At 38.1% G+C, this 15,790-nt stretch overlaps 1 protein-coding gene across 1 annotated transcript in view; it reads right to left on the bottom strand.

Annotated features, from left to right (window-relative positions):
- ZFAND3 (zinc finger AN1-type containing 3) overlaps nt 1-15,790 on the bottom strand; it is a 335,812-nt gene that overhangs the window by 43,477 nt on the left and 276,545 nt on the right. Inside the window, exon 4 of the mRNA XM_059400549.1 lies at nt 13,404-13,469. Coding sequence (XP_059256532.1) covers nt 13,404-13,469 — 66 coding nt within the window. The remainder of the gene's footprint in view (nt 1-13,403; nt 13,470-15,790) is intronic.

Genomic DNA, 15,790 nt, shown 5'->3' on the forward strand with positions numbered 1-15,790 from the left:
AATTTTCTCGCAACTTCTCTGTAAATCTAAATTATGTTTAAAAAATTATATTCCAAAAAAATAAATAAAATAAAAAATAAAAAATTATATTCCAGGGTAGTGGTACTTGCAGATAACTAGCCAGAGTGCCTGCTGAATTCTTTCCCAGAAATGTTGACATTATTTAAGTCTGATGGGAAAGTGTATGACAAGATGGTGGTAGCAAGTAATCAACAGTAAAGTCAACGCTCATGCTTTCTCCAGGTTTGCAGTGAAGTCAACACTTACCTGGAAGGATACTTCAATGATTAGTCAGAGACCTTTTTACATGTCACTCTCTTAGTCTATACTTCTTCCAATCCCAGTAAGGACCCATTTTTAATCTCATCAATTTCTGCAACTGCTGTTCCAGGAAAGATGATGACCAAGACCTCAAGATGTGATCTTAATCTTCTAGAAATGGATTTATCAACAGGAGCCCAAAGAAAAAGTAGATCCGAATCCTTGTCAGTTACAGGAACTATTAGTTAATGCCAAGCTGGAAAACACTGTGCAGCAGCTAATACCTCCCATTCAAATCAATACTACTCAAATTTCCTTCCCAACCCAGCTTTCTTTTAAACGCCACCCTACATATTTGGACATATACTTCAAGCTGTAATAATAACAACATCTTCAGAAAAGAGTTGTTCAACATTCTCTTACAAAAAGCAGTGCCCAATATATTTTTTCAAGTAAATACTGGCCCACATTCAAGGTAAAAATCTTAAAAGGCTGTCTGCTATATTCTCTTTCTTTATTCCTTGCCAATGTAACAGAAAAATTAACACAGTCTGAATTAAATGCTCCATTTTCTTGCTTATATATGTATACATTTTTAATAAGTTTTGATGGGGTGGATGGATGCGGGCAATGCATAGCATGTAACTAATTCCCCTGTCCACTGGGCTAATAGAGATGTGGTTTATTTAAAATTCCAAGTTGTGGTTCTGCTATTTGGGAATGGCTTTCCGAAGCTCTGTGGGTGGATACTGATAATGAAACAGAGAATTCAGAACGGCAGGGAGCATAAGGCCAAATAAGCTTTTACAGCAGTGTATGTATGCACTAAAAATAATTATACATATGTAGTGGGAGGCTGGTTAACTGAGTCCACAGAGGCACTTGGTTGTTCAGATAACTAATCACAACACGAAGGCCCCTGTGACAAAAATGTTTCCACGGTTAAACTGTCTGTTTTTTAATCATAAAGAACTGAATTTATTGGTTAAAGTTCTTTCATGTTGTTGGTTTGAACGTAAAAGCCAGTCTTTTTATCAAAATTTTAACCACAAGAAAACTATCAACCTTCGATGGTTCCTAAACTGTGAATTGACCTAGAAAGAAGAGAAGTTCTCAATTATAATACAGAAGCTTAGAGAAGAGCTCACGATATAAGGTTTGTTGTATTTTGCTTTTGTTTTGTTTTTTAAGAAGTCAAGCTTGTGAATCTCTCTCTACCAATACACAAGTAAAATTTTTACTTTGAAAACTAGTCCCAGGGGTGTCTGGGTGGCTCAGTGGATTAAAGCCTCTGCCTTTGGCTCAGGTCATGATCCCAGGGTCCGGCAGGGAGCCTGCTTCCCTTCCTCTCTTTCTGACTGCCTCTCTGCCTACTTGTGATCTCTGTGTGTCAAATAAATTAATTAATTAACTAAAAAAAAAAAAATTTTAAAAAAAGGAAAGAAAGAAAACTAGTCCCAGAATCAAAACAGAACAAAAAAGAAGTTTGATTTTCCCTGTTCTGATGTCCAGTTTTCTTAAGAGTTCTGGGCTTTCCTGTCTTTCACTACCCTCATGTATCAAACAAGGACTGCTAACAGCTCCCCATTTGCCTTGACTTGCCTGATCTCCACCCTGCAATCTGCTTGGCCTTGGGGGCCTCACCACCACAGTTTCTGATTCCCAGTCTTTTTCTAACCAGACTATTGGAGCTTGGAGTTCTTTCTGACCTTCCTCCACACTCCTTCATCATCAGGTACCTTCTGTTCACATCTCTAGTACCTACTGAACATATATATCAGGCACTATGTCAGGTGCTTTAAATGCAGGATCTCATTTCTCTCAGAACAACTTTACAGTTAGATCTGTCATTTTACAGAGGAGAGAATCAAGGCTCACAGAGCAGCCCAACAGTTTTTCCTCTTACGTGGTTGGGAAACTGGAAGGGGAACCCATACAGTCTGCCTCCAGAGCCCACCATTCTAAACCACCAATCTCTATCCTTCTTTCCTCGTTCTACCTTCAGTGGACCCCCATTTTCTGCCCTGTTTCTGACTTTCTTTGCATGCAGTGGCTGCCACCACTGCAGTCATCAAGTTTCAGCCTCAACCCATTCCCACTACAATGTCTAGAAATTAAAAATCTTTTGTTGAAAACATTTTTAGAAATCCTTTGTTGATTATGTTAAACACATACAATAGTATTATAATATTGTTATATATTTATATATAGTGTTGATTTTGTTAAACACACACAATTTTATTTATTATATGGTTCAGTCTCCAGGTTATTTTTGTGCTTTTATTTTAGTTGGGTCTGGGAAGAGGTCAAAAGAAAAAATGTTTAGTCCTCTCAAACTACAAGTTATCTGAAATTAAGTCAGGACTATAATTTATGATTTAGTCACCAGTGAAATACAAAAGGAAAGAGTAGCTTCAAATAGAAAGTTGTGGTTTTTAGGAAATCCATGGGATGGAGAGTATACCCCAAGCTATCTATACATTAAAAAATAAAATCGCTTTATCTGTATCTGTATCTCTTTCCTTATACTCTTGGAGACAACTAATACCCCTGGGTTTCTGCCTCTAAGTAATCTTGCTTGTGTATCTCTTCTATTTCTCTGGTAATAGTTTCTATTTCTTTCTCCTTCCATTCGTATATTTTTTTAAAGTTTTTATTTAATTCTAGTGAGTTAACACACACTGTAATATTAGTTTCAGGTGTATGATATAGTAGTGATTTAACGATTCCATACACCACCCTGGGTTCACCACAACAAATACACTCCTTAATCCCAATCATGGCACCCTCCCTTCTGGTAACCTTCAGTTTGTTCTCTAGAGTCGAGTCTGTTTCTTGATTTGTCTTTTGTCTCTCTCTTTCTCTCATTTTTTCCTCTTTGCTTGGTCATTTTGTTTCTTAAACTCGACATACAAGTGAAATCATATGGTATGTGATTCTCTCAGACTGATGTTAGCATTATACATTCTAGCTCCACCCATGTCATTGCAAATGGCAAGATTTCACTCTTTTTTATAGCTGAATAATATTTCATTATATATGTGTAGGTATACACACACACACCACATTCTTTATCCATTCATCAATCAATGGGCAGACACACTGGTTGGGTTCCATAATTTGCCTACTGTAAATAATGCTGCAATAAACAGGGATGCATGTATCCCTCTGAATTAGTGTTCTTGCATTCTTTTTGGGTAAATACCCAGTGGTGCAAAAGCTGGGTCATCCTTTCCTTTGTATTTTAACAAGGGCAAAATATTTCCCTATTTTTAAAAAATTAACATATATTATTTGCTTCAGGGGTACAAATCTGTGAATCATCAGTCCTATACAATTCACAGCACTCACCATAGCACATACCCTCCCCAGTGTCCAATCACCCAGCTACCCTATCCCTGCTACCCCACCCCCACCCCCTCCAGCAACCCTCAGTTTGTTTCCGGAAATTAAGAGTCTCTTATCCTTTGTCTCCCTCCTGGGTATCTTAAACAACTCCATGTCAAGAAATGCCTAACTCCATTTCTCTTCTAATCACCACTACTTACTGGTTTTTAATGTCTCCCCTAAATCCTTACCTGAATGACTTCTGTCTCTTGGCCTTGTTTCCTGGTTGTTAAGTCCCTCTTTAATGACCTCATAGGCTTTGGTTTCACACCATGGCATACTAACTTCTTCCAGGTTTCCTGATGATATTCTGATAGCCATAGGCAACAATTTCCTCAGTCCTCATACCTCCTGGCTCCTATTCTCTTACCTCTTTCAGACCCTGTATGCAGCCTTCTCCTTTCTTTAAGGTTCTTAACTCACTGGATTCTTTTTCTCTCGCCCACAATCCCAATTACAGTCCTTAGCAACTCCTTGTTCTTCTGTGTTCATTCCTTATCCACTTTCAGGCCCTTAATCACTGCTTCTAGATTAATGATTCCAAACTAGACCGATATTTATAATTTTCTATAGGACTATCTATAATAAACCTAAAATTTAGCTCATCAGAAACTGAAAAGTTTCAGTTTTTCTTCCTACTCTTTCCTTGCCATCAGCCATATCTTTCTTCCCTCAGTTGCCCAGTTTTCCAACTTTGCATTCTTTCTTCAGCCAGCTTTAATCAACTATTAAATCCTACTATTATTTTAAAACATTTTTCTACAATTTATATCTCTTCCTCCATTCCACTGGCCACTACAGAGAAAACTCTCTCCCTGGGAAAAAAAAAAGGGGGGGATAAGCAGGAATTGGTAAGTCAAATCACTACTCTACATGCAAAAGGAAAAACATACCCAAGACATTTTACAGAGTTGGGGCACCTGGGTGGTTCAGTGGGTTAAACCTCTGCCTTCAGCTCAGGTCATGGTCTCAGGGTCCTGGGATCGAGCCCCACATTGGGCTCTCTGCTCAGCGGGGAGCCTGCTTCCCCCTCTCTCTGCCTACTTGTGATCTCTCTGTCAAATAAATAGTAAAATCTTTTTAAAAAATAATTAGCATGATTTCTCCTCCCTGTCTTCACTTTAAAAAATAAACATTAGCTATGTTTCTTGCTCTCTACAGCTTTAGTAATATTATAGGATATTACAGAATTAGTTATATTTATGTTTCTGGACTTTTTATGCCAAAAGCTGCCAGGGGCAAGACACATGCTTATCAGTTCTTTAGCATGTTCCTACGGTCACAGTGGTCTTTTAATAAAGTACTGGCCTGGCTGACTAACTAGTTTCTCAGCTGGTCCTATATTACACATAAGCAACCACTTCTGAAAGTGTGATCTATATCCATGACAGCAGGCAATACAAGAAGATTCCAGCTTTAATCGGCCATGATTATGAAATATTTAAGACTGCACACGGGGAGTGCCTCAGAAGCAGACACAGGTATGAGGAATAAATGCCAGCCCACCTGGTGGCAGAACAGACAATAGGAGACTGTCTCTTCAGATAGATGAGCAAGCAGGAAAACGGATAACATGACTTGTCTTGGAAGCAAGCAGCACTATGAGGCAGTAAAAACCCATCAGCATACATCATCCTATCACGGCTAGTGTCATTCCCAGCCTCTATTAGCCTCGCTGCATCAGCGCAAGTCCCAGACACTTTATCCTGTTTATAATTGCTGATGAGCAGTAATAAGGCCTCCATGCCTCAGCTCTGTCCGTTCCACTTCGGTACCCACCTATTAGGTAATAACTTTTATTTACAGCCTTGCTTGATGCGCTGTTCTATTAGTACAGCCAGGAACTGAGTAGGGCGAAAAAAAGTCTCCTTAATGGGCAGTATCATTGCAAGGCTCGGCTGATTTATAATGCAGCTCTGTGGCTGCTCTATCACACTCCTTCTGGTAAGACTGCTTCAGGAAAGCTATGTTTCTAACATGCTGCCCTCTGTCAGGCACCTACCTATGTGCTATGGAGCAGCACCTGAAACACCCCCAAATCCAGAAGTTCCAAAGACGGAGAGGGGTAATTAAATTCCCTCGATATCCTTTTCAAATAGTGTTGGCTCAGGCATTTTGCCCCAGTGGAGCAATAGAACAGCTAATGTAAGTTCAAGGTTTTTCTCCTTGGTAAGAGTGCAAGCTGTGATAAAATAAAATAAATGACCACAAATGCAAAAAGAAACAAACCCACAACCTGTCCCCCAACACACACACCAGCTGTAACTGCATTCAAGGATGTAAGCAAACTGAGTCTGCACAAAGCATGTGCACCACGAGTGGCTCAGCACCAAGCCTAGCCTCCTCATGTATGCACATCCAAAACAGCAGCGGGCCTCATCACACTTCCTTTTCCTTTTAATAATGGAGAGTATTTTTATCCATTGAGAGCAAAAATGCCTCCTGACAAGACTGGCACCCTGGCTTGATCGTCACTTAGATCAGCCTTTTTTCAGAGAAGATACTGCTTCTTATGAACAAGACTCAAACAAATCCTCTAAAACAAGCCTCTGGCTTCAAGTCCAGCAAACATACACATTACATATCTAGCTGTCCTATATGTAACCACATCAATTGGTGGCAATGGGACCAAACTCTCATTTACAGGTAAGCTCTCCCCAATCCTTTCTGAAATCTACACATCATGTGAGGTGATTTTGAAAATCATCTATTATCTACATATTGGGTATCAAATCACATCAAAGCATCTATTTATACAGTGCCTCATTACCTCATTCTTTTCTTTAATATAACCAACAAGTCAGGCAGGTGAACATCTTTACAGAAAATAAAAGCCAACACAAGAAGAAGCATTTAGCAGATTATTTCCTTTCTCCAGTTGCCCACCAACTTGCCAAAAACCATCCAGTATCAGTAAACAGCCATTAAAGGCATACCATGGTAACCTGTGGCTTGTTTTCTACAGTAAAACACAGGAAGGCAGACCTTTTAGATTACAGAAATGTTTGCAATCTTGCCAAATATTTGTTATCCTTTTTGTTCCCTGCTCCAGGAATCCAATGAATTCTTTTAGGACCCAAGATGAGTGCACGAGGCAAAACATTTTTTTAATCCTTTTTTCTTCACCATGATAGATTTACTATTTTGATCTTTCTTCAATGGTTACATTAAATGCTAATAAAAAATGAAAGGTTTATATCTTCCCTAATAGTCTCCTGATGGGAACTTGCGTATTACATAAGTAGGTCAAATTTCTAATTTTCTGTCTTAAATGCTGATACTGCAGACCTGAGGGAAAAGCTATACCTGAAGGACCAAGGAGAAAGAATGAAACAGAGAACTGAATTACACTTGAACTCATACCCAAAGTCTCATCTCTTTAAAGCACCAAAGCATCCCTTACAGAAGGGTCACGTAACAGTACGCAATATTGACCCATACAGCCGGTTGAGAAGTTTCCATGAATATTGATTGACTCTACCAGGAGATAAAACACACAACTCTTAAGTATTTCTCAGATGTACAGGGCCACCTCTGATTTAACACTACCACCCTTTTGCTTCTGAATCAATTTAAAAGATCTTATATAAACCTCCTGCTAATATAAGCAACCATGAAACATTTCCTTTTAACTGGCTTCTGAACATGGATGTGGAAAGTGTACAGTACATCAATCTTCTCCTAACTCCAGCTGAAAGGGGGTTTCTTCCCTTGTCTTTGTAAGAACAGCCAATAACATAAGCAGCTTGTCTGAAAGAAGAGAGTCAAGAAAATGCTGGCAGGGTGGGGGTGGGGGCGACAATGAGCAATACAAATGTATCTAGTTCATGTCACTGTTCATCATACTAAAAGAAAAACAGGTAACTCCAAAGGATTAATATGAGCTTTTGAAAGAAAAGGAAAAGGAATATAAATGGGAAAAAAAAATAAAGAAAAAAGAAAAATTTTAAAAGCAAGGGATATACAGTTAAAAGGAATTAACATCCTTCTTATAACAGAGTGGAACTGATGATACTTTCTGGAAAAACCTGCCTTGATGTTTAACGGGACAGTTTCTAGTCCCATCTGCTTTCATCTCAGGCAATACTACAGCTCCCTTATGGCCCCACAAATGGTTATTTTACTTGATAGTCTACTAATTATAATCACTATTTTTAACATACACACAGCATTTAAAACCCTAATTTTTCAATCGTATCAGAGAAAATATTATTTATGCAACATACTTGCTGGAAAAAGAGTAAAAGTAGATATAGATATGGTAAACCAAAAGGCTATTGACAGTATCATCAAGTCTGTAAACTTGCTTATGTCTTTTTCCTTATTTTAACTTCTGAAATAAAGGGACTGACTACAGGGGTGCCTGGGTGGTTCAGCTGGTTCAGCAGTTGACCGGCTCAGGTCATGTTCCCTAGGGTTTTGGGATGGAGCCATGAATCAGGCTCCCTGCTCAGCAGGGAGTCTGCTTCTCCCTCTTCCTCTGCTGCGTCCCCTGCTTGTGTTCTCTCTCAAATAAATAAGTATAATCTTTTTTTTAAGGGACTATTAAAATGAAAACAACAAAATAAAGGCACATAAGAGTGATGAACTAGGAAAGGCACAATTTCCTTTTTTGATATGCTAAAAAGTCTTCATATATTCAAGGTAGGGCCTAGAGCAAAGAATTGTTTAAAGCCCCTCTTTGAAGAAGTAGGGTCTGTGAGTTAGTCACTGTTCAAGGGTCCTAGTGGAAACACATTTTTCTCCAAGAACATTTCAGACAAGACATGGTTCTGTCAATTACAGCTTACAATTTAAGGTTCATCAACATCAAGCTCCAACAAATGAAACACAAAACAACTTCTTTCTGTTGCTGTAACTCTCTGTTAAAAAAAAGTCTTATGAAGAAAAAGTTAGGTCTTTAAACAAGAAATCCTATGAAAATGGAACAAACTTCCTTCCTGTCCCACAAGGCACTTTAAACACAAAAATAGGACCTCATATATTCATCTAAACATCCAAATAATCTTCAAAATACAGTTATCTGATGGAGATGACCATAGCTTGGACTACATTCTGGCTTAAGGAGTAACTTGATAAAAAAGATGAAGGACAAAAGGGAATCTTCTGGCAGTCTGTCGCCAAGGAAAGTGAACTCTTGGCAGGAATGTTGTGAGAATTAACAAGGGAACATGTGCAAAACATTCTGAGCTTTTGGAAGAAACATAACCTCTCTCTAGTGATCTGAAGGTATGAAATGCTTTAACTCTCACATTCTAACCAAAAGCAACCTGAGACTTGGCAGCACTTCTCAACTCTTTGCTCACTGTAGATACCCTGAAGCTCAACAAAGCCACACACAGCTTCACTTCATTTTTCTCTGCTTAAATACCACAAAGATTACAGTGCGTTCTCCCCCGCCCCCTACCTAAAGATCACAAAGAGTTTAAATGTTAATAGTGCTATGTGGCTAAAAGCCAGCATCTAAAGAAAAGCCTTTCTCACCTAGCTCACAAATACAAACTGATCTTCCATTTGCCATTACTGCTCCTTTCTGCAATCTGCTTATTAGACGCACAGTTCTCACAAAGCAGTTTCTTAAAAAGAGTTCCCACTCTAATTTTGATGGTTATAGACCAACCACTCTAAAGCTCTGTCCACCTTTCTAAATTACAATACCCTCTAATCAAAAAGTAGTCACTTGAAAAATAAAGAGACATAATCAACCATTCAGGCCTTAATGTATAAAGACCATGTAATAATGTGTCTAATGCTAATCTTAATATCTAATTGTCAAAGTACTAAGTACTTTGTACTAAAGTACAAAGAAATGACCTATTTGAGGTCAATTTTCTGAGTGTACATGCATTTCTAAAATACTTGACTACATTCCTTTAATATTATATATATTTCTCTGTGAACTTGCTGGTTTTAAACTATGTGCATAGACTAATATATAATTATGAACTAAGTTTGGAAAACAGAAATTTTAAAAAGCTGAGATGAAGAGCTTTTATTATTTTCTCCCCATACCTCAGAGACTATTATTATATGCCCTTCTTCAGAGATCACTCATTTAAAGAACCACTTGAGGGGCACCTGGGTGGTTCAGTGGGTTAAAGCCTCTGCCTTCAGCTCGGGTCAAGATCCTAGGATCCTGGGATCCGGCCCCACACTGGGCTCTCTGCTCAGCAGGGAGCCTGTTTCCTCATCCTCTCTCTCTCTCTCTCTGCCTGAATCTCTGCCTACTTGTGATCTCTGTCAAATAAATAAATAAAAATCTTAAAAAAAAAAAAAAAACACAACCACTTGATTCTAGCCTGAGTATCCTTTTTCTAATATAACATCATCATCATCATCATTATTATTATTATTATCTTTAGAGATGGAAGTCATAGGGGGAGTAGAGGAGTGGGAGAGGGAGAGAGACAATCTTAAGCAGGCTTCACATCCAGCATGGAGCCCAACATGGGACTTGATCTCACGACCCCGAGATCATAACCTGAGCCAAAATCAAGAATCAGACACTTAACCAACTGCACCATCACCCAGGCGCCCCTATAATGTCATTATTATGCTAGGAGCTGCTTTTAGGTCCAAACTTGTATGGACAGATTGGCTGGGAAGAGTTGGTATAGTCTAATACAGAGGGTCTCACTCTACAGCTCATAAGAAATAACATGTGGTTGTATGGTAATTATTTACTGATCACCTACACGTGAAGCCCACGTCCGAGAGCTCTTTAGGAGAACCGAAGATATTCTTTAGTTGCGGTACCCACTATGGCAGAAGCACCACAGGGCATGTGTTAGAAGCACTGCGCCCTACTCTTGAAGACTAGACCTAAAGAAAAGTATACAAGATACTCCAGCAACACAACAATAAGTAACTGGTGGTGATTCCCCCCCACCACCACCAAAATAATGCCCAGAATCCCTACAATGGGCAACCTTCTCATTCCAGGACAGAAAGATGCAAACAAAGACAGTCAACCTGTGATTCTCAAAGCAAATCACTTAATTTATCTCTGAAAGTGATGAAGCTCTGTCTTCTGAAGTCAGGACCCTTCTGTGTAAGGCAGAAGCCATTTGGTTAGTTTAAGAAGCCTGAGGGGACACAGGCAGGCTTTCGAAAAGAAGTACCACACTAGGAAATCTTTACTTTCCTTCAGGCTTTTTGGGAGTGACCTGCACAGTGCATTAATCTCCTTCCAAGCCAGAAAGTCTCAATCTCTTTTTAGTTAAGAGGTATTATATTCACCTAAAAGGAGGCCTGGGAATGTGTGATTGAGAACTCAATGCCTCCCTCATCATGTGCATTCTACCCTCAGTTCCTGATATAGTACTAACATGCAACAAAAAATGTGATCAACAGTATCAGTTAATGAAACTAGATAACGGCAATCCATTCTGTTAAAAATAACTTCTATTCTACTCTTCTTTCTGCCTAAGATACATATTAATGTGATACCAACACCATCAACACCACACAGAATCTTTAGTGATTAGTATGGTAGCAGGCCCCATTTTTGAAGATTATGTGAGCTTTATGTCTATTATTTCTCAAATCAAACCTATGAGAAAGAGTTTTCATCCCAGTTTTCAGATGAAGAACACATTTTTAGATGTTAACTTACTTACCCCAAATCACATTTTGTTAAGTGGCTAGGCTAGGATCTGACATCAGATCTGTTTCTAGAACTCAACATTTTTAAACCACTTCACAATATGCAGTGTTTCAAAATCCTGTTTCTCTTTCTCCATATTTCACCAATGATATGTTTTTCCACTGACTGGCTGGGAGTATAAATGATTACAGTAAAATGTGATAAGCAGTAACATTATGTGGTGGGAAACAACACAGGCTTTAGCATCTGAGAGATCTGTGTCCAACAAAGTGATGGTGACCAGAGGAAAGGTGGGTGGTGGTATGAGTGAAATATGTGATGAGGATTAAGATAATACTTAGCAGGATGAGCACTGAGTAATGCAGAGAAATGCTGAATTGCTATACTGTACACCTGAAACAAATGTAACACTGTATGTTACCTATATTAGAAATTAAATTTAGAAACTTAATAAAAGAATAAAAGACTTGTGTTCAAGTCCTGACTCTACTGCTTACTAGCAATATTACCACCCCAGAAAAACTTAACTTTCTGAGTGCCCATTTTTGTCATCTACAAAAGAGAAATAATTATCTTGCAGAACCGTTCTGAAGATTAAGGGAACATGTATATAAAACATATTGAATGGTGCCTGGTAATTTAGTAAGCATGCAGTAAATACTGTGATTATTTTTAAATAAATGAAATTGTATGGGAGCAGAGAGAGGAAAGAAATCTGCCTAGAAAATGAAAGAAAAAAGCACATGATATTCAGGAAGGGTTCCTACTAATATCAGTGTCTACGCTGAGCACATGAGTCTCCTTTCTAAATCTCTCTGATGACCCAATGTACTTGAAAGCCCATTCCTTGACTACCTCAACATGTTAGTAGTGCCAATGGTAGACTCTACTCTGGGAACCAAGACTGGAAGAAAGGAATGAAGAAAGACTAAGAATACTGGTGCATGTTAAGTGTTGGGCCCGAAATCAAAGGGCTCTGAGTGTTTTCAAGCTTCTGGCTAGAGTGGGTATAGGAAGCTGGCTCTCTTAACTTCCCACTGATCAGTCAGGATGGCCTTACCCAAGGGCACAGCTTTCTTCTATCTCAACCAGAACTACCCAGGAGAGCTCAGGTACTGGGCACAGGAAGGATGAGAGCATGCTAGTACAATCTCACATACTCCCCGCCCCATCTCAAAATTGGTAGAGAAGAGTAAAATTAAATTCCTTAGATTTCAATGCCTAGACGTTACTCTGAAACCATGCAAGGACAGGCCCTGTTTCAGGTTTAACATCAAAACTAGGAGCATTTAAGGGACTGAGGCTTAGTTTAACTTTGTACACAGAAATAGTTTGTGTTATTTCTGCTGGGGAGTTAAAAGGACTTTTTAAGTTATGGAAAAGATTCTGTGACCTCTGAAAAAAAACAATATAGTTAGTTTGACTCTCCCAAATAAAATTTTTAAGATATTTTTAAATTTTTAAGATATTTTAAATTTAAGGCAGCATTACTAGAAAAGGCAAATAATGTTTAAAATAAACTAAGCTACAGACTAAGGGAGCAATGGGCATTACGACTATTCTTTAGAAAGCTACAATATTCATGACTTCATGTTTAATAAAAATGTCACAGAAGCACAGATGTGTGTTTGGGATTCTATGCACCTAAAAAGAATGATTTCAGCATACCCCTCAGCTTTAAGATGAACGGGAGAAAATAATTTTCTAAAACTATTAGGATACTATAATTGTCAAGTTAAAACATTATCTGTACTACAAAATTTCTTTCACCCTGCAGCTCCACTATTTAAATAATGTTTTTGTAGTAGGTCCAAGACTTAGACAAATTAGACACAGGCCAGAAACTAGGCAATTATCTGTATTTTACTGTTTCATGTCTTAACAATACTCTTCAAACATTAAGTAGATAAATTTTAATGTCCATCTTCTTGGTTCTAGCTGCCAGCATTAACTCAACTTGACCTCAAAGAGCACAACTCTGACCCCTGTTCACTCCACCTTACTCCCAATACTTAGCACATAATACACCACTTGACAACTGATGGAAGAAATTAGAGAGTATCTTGGAAAGACACCATGTTAAAACCAGTAGCTAATTTCTATGAGGAATCCAGATAAGAATGAATCCAGATAAGAATGATATACGTACCTGTACCACAGGATCTTTTGGTTGGTGTGATTAACGAGACATGAGCTGTGTCTGTGCATGGCCCACCTAGAAACAGAAAGGCAGGCACGTCAGTCAGGACATATCTTCTACATGCCCAAAGTTGCTATCTTGGATAAAGAGGAACTGAAAACAAAGCAGGGATCAACCTGAAAATATGCATGAAGAGGAGCAACAGGAAAGAAGGAAGTGGCTGGTGGGGTGGTAGTGGAAGGTTAATTCTAAGGACCCTATTTCAGTTCAGCTATTTAGACCATAGGTCCATATTCTTTCTATATCATAACATGCTTTTCATAAAAAACAAATGGAGTTTCATAATGTTCAAGAGTTGAGGATAAAATTTTAATTAGAATTCCAATCCACATGAGAGGAAACTACCAGGTAAGTTTGGGGAGATGAGTTTTTCCACAGAGCAAAAGCAGGAGCACTCCCTCTAAAGTTGATCTCAGTGGTCATCCCACCTTTGAATTAATTGCAAAACTAGCCTTACTTAAAGAGGGGAAACTCCCTAAGGAACAAAACACTGTTTTATAAAAAACTAAGGGATCATTTTAATATATAAAGAAAATTACTGAACAAGGAAGACTATCTAGCTTAATTGTAAGAATATGATAGGAAGAGAGGCCTTTTATGGAATCTTTGTGAGCCCAGGTATCTGGTAGATAAGCATAAGTCAAGAGTATACAAGAGACACAGTCAGTTACTGAGTGAGGGCTTGAAAAGCAGTAATTTCACTCTCCAGAATCAGGACCACCAACAAATTCTTAAGTTGATACTGATATATACTCCAACCGTCCCATATTGGAGACCATGCCCTACCTTCTAAAATAGGAAGTTACTGTATAAACATGAATACCAGTATTTCTCGACATGCCCTAAGAGGGCCAGTGATGATGATCATAAAGGAATAAAACACACAAGCAAATGTTACAGTATTTTGAAAAGGTTCCTCAGGTGATGATGATTGGCAAAGGGAAACATGATTTCTTGGCATACTTGTATGCCAACTATGACGACTTCTGATCACAGAAGTTACCCATTAGAAAAAAAAAAGAAGAAAGAGCTCTGAGCCTTATTCTTAGAGTTTTGGGTTTTGAGACCCAGAGATTCCACCTATGAAGTTCATTAGTCCACTTTATCCTACACCAAGGATGTAACAGCAGCTAACTTTAGACACCAAGGGGAAAAAGGAAAAGGAAGGAAAAACCAAGTTGAGTGTATTGTTACTGTCAAAGAGTACTTAGAAAATCCTACTGTGTGCCACCACATGGGATAGTCTCATGCTCAGGGAGCTTCTAATCCTTTTAGGAAGGCAAGATTTGTGTACATAAATAAAGAACAATACATGACAGTAATAAAGAGTTAAATGTGAAATGACTAAGTGCCAAAGAATATGGAACAAACAATAAATACTAAATGTAATCAGGAAGAACAATATTCAATGTTGGACAGCATCTCCTAGAAATACTTCTCAAAAAATTGAAAATGAGGCAAGAATTTTCTTGAGGCAAGAATAAACGGAAAGTTAGGAAGGCCATAGAGAGCAAGGTGTTTCAGTTGAAATATTTTTCCACAAACATCACAGTCACTAGAGAAAGCTTAACATACTGAAATTCCAGAGTCCATTGGAATTGTGATATTAAAAATAGGCAACATGAAGTGACAATGAACTGCAGGAAAATTTGACACAAATTCCATATCTATTAAGAACTCTCTGGATAATGACTTCTACAGATAAATAAAAACACGTTGGCTTTTTCCTCCATATGAGGTTTGTGATTTGGGTTTTTGTTGTTGTTAACTGAAGCATTCTTGTTTCTAAGGAATTACAGGCTGTTATAAAGACTTAATTTAAAGTCATGCAACTACCTCCTACTCTTAATTTAAAGTCATGCAACTACCTCCTACTTGCTGAGTAATCCGGGATAAGTTTAACAAAAAAGCAGGGATAGTAAATCGCCTATAAGCCACAGTGTTGATGAGACAATCTGTACAAAAAGACTTCCTAAAGTATATTATACTTTATATAATAAAGTATATTATATAAAGTATATTATATTATGTGACACTTTATCACCAGATTTTATGTTCCCAGGAGCCAAGACCCACCTTGTCATCTATTCTTGGGTTATGACTATGTGAACAGTGGACAATTAATAGTGTTTATTAAGTAACCACTACAAGCTGCTTAATGAAATCAGGAGAGTAATGTGTCTTTAAAAAAAAAAAATCTTTTTCTTTTAATTGAGGTATTACAAGGGGTGCCTGGCTGGCTCAGTCCGCAGAGCATGTAACTCTTGATCTTGGGTTCATGAGTTCAATCCCTGCATTGGGAGTGGTTTACTTGATTTAAAAAAAAAAAAAAGAAG

The sequence above is a fragment of the Mustela nigripes genome, chromosome 5, assembly GCF_022355385.1.
Source record: "Mustela nigripes isolate SB6536 chromosome 5, MUSNIG.SB6536, whole genome shotgun sequence".
Classification (NCBI taxonomy): Eukaryota; Metazoa; Chordata; class Mammalia; order Carnivora; family Mustelidae; genus Mustela; species Mustela nigripes.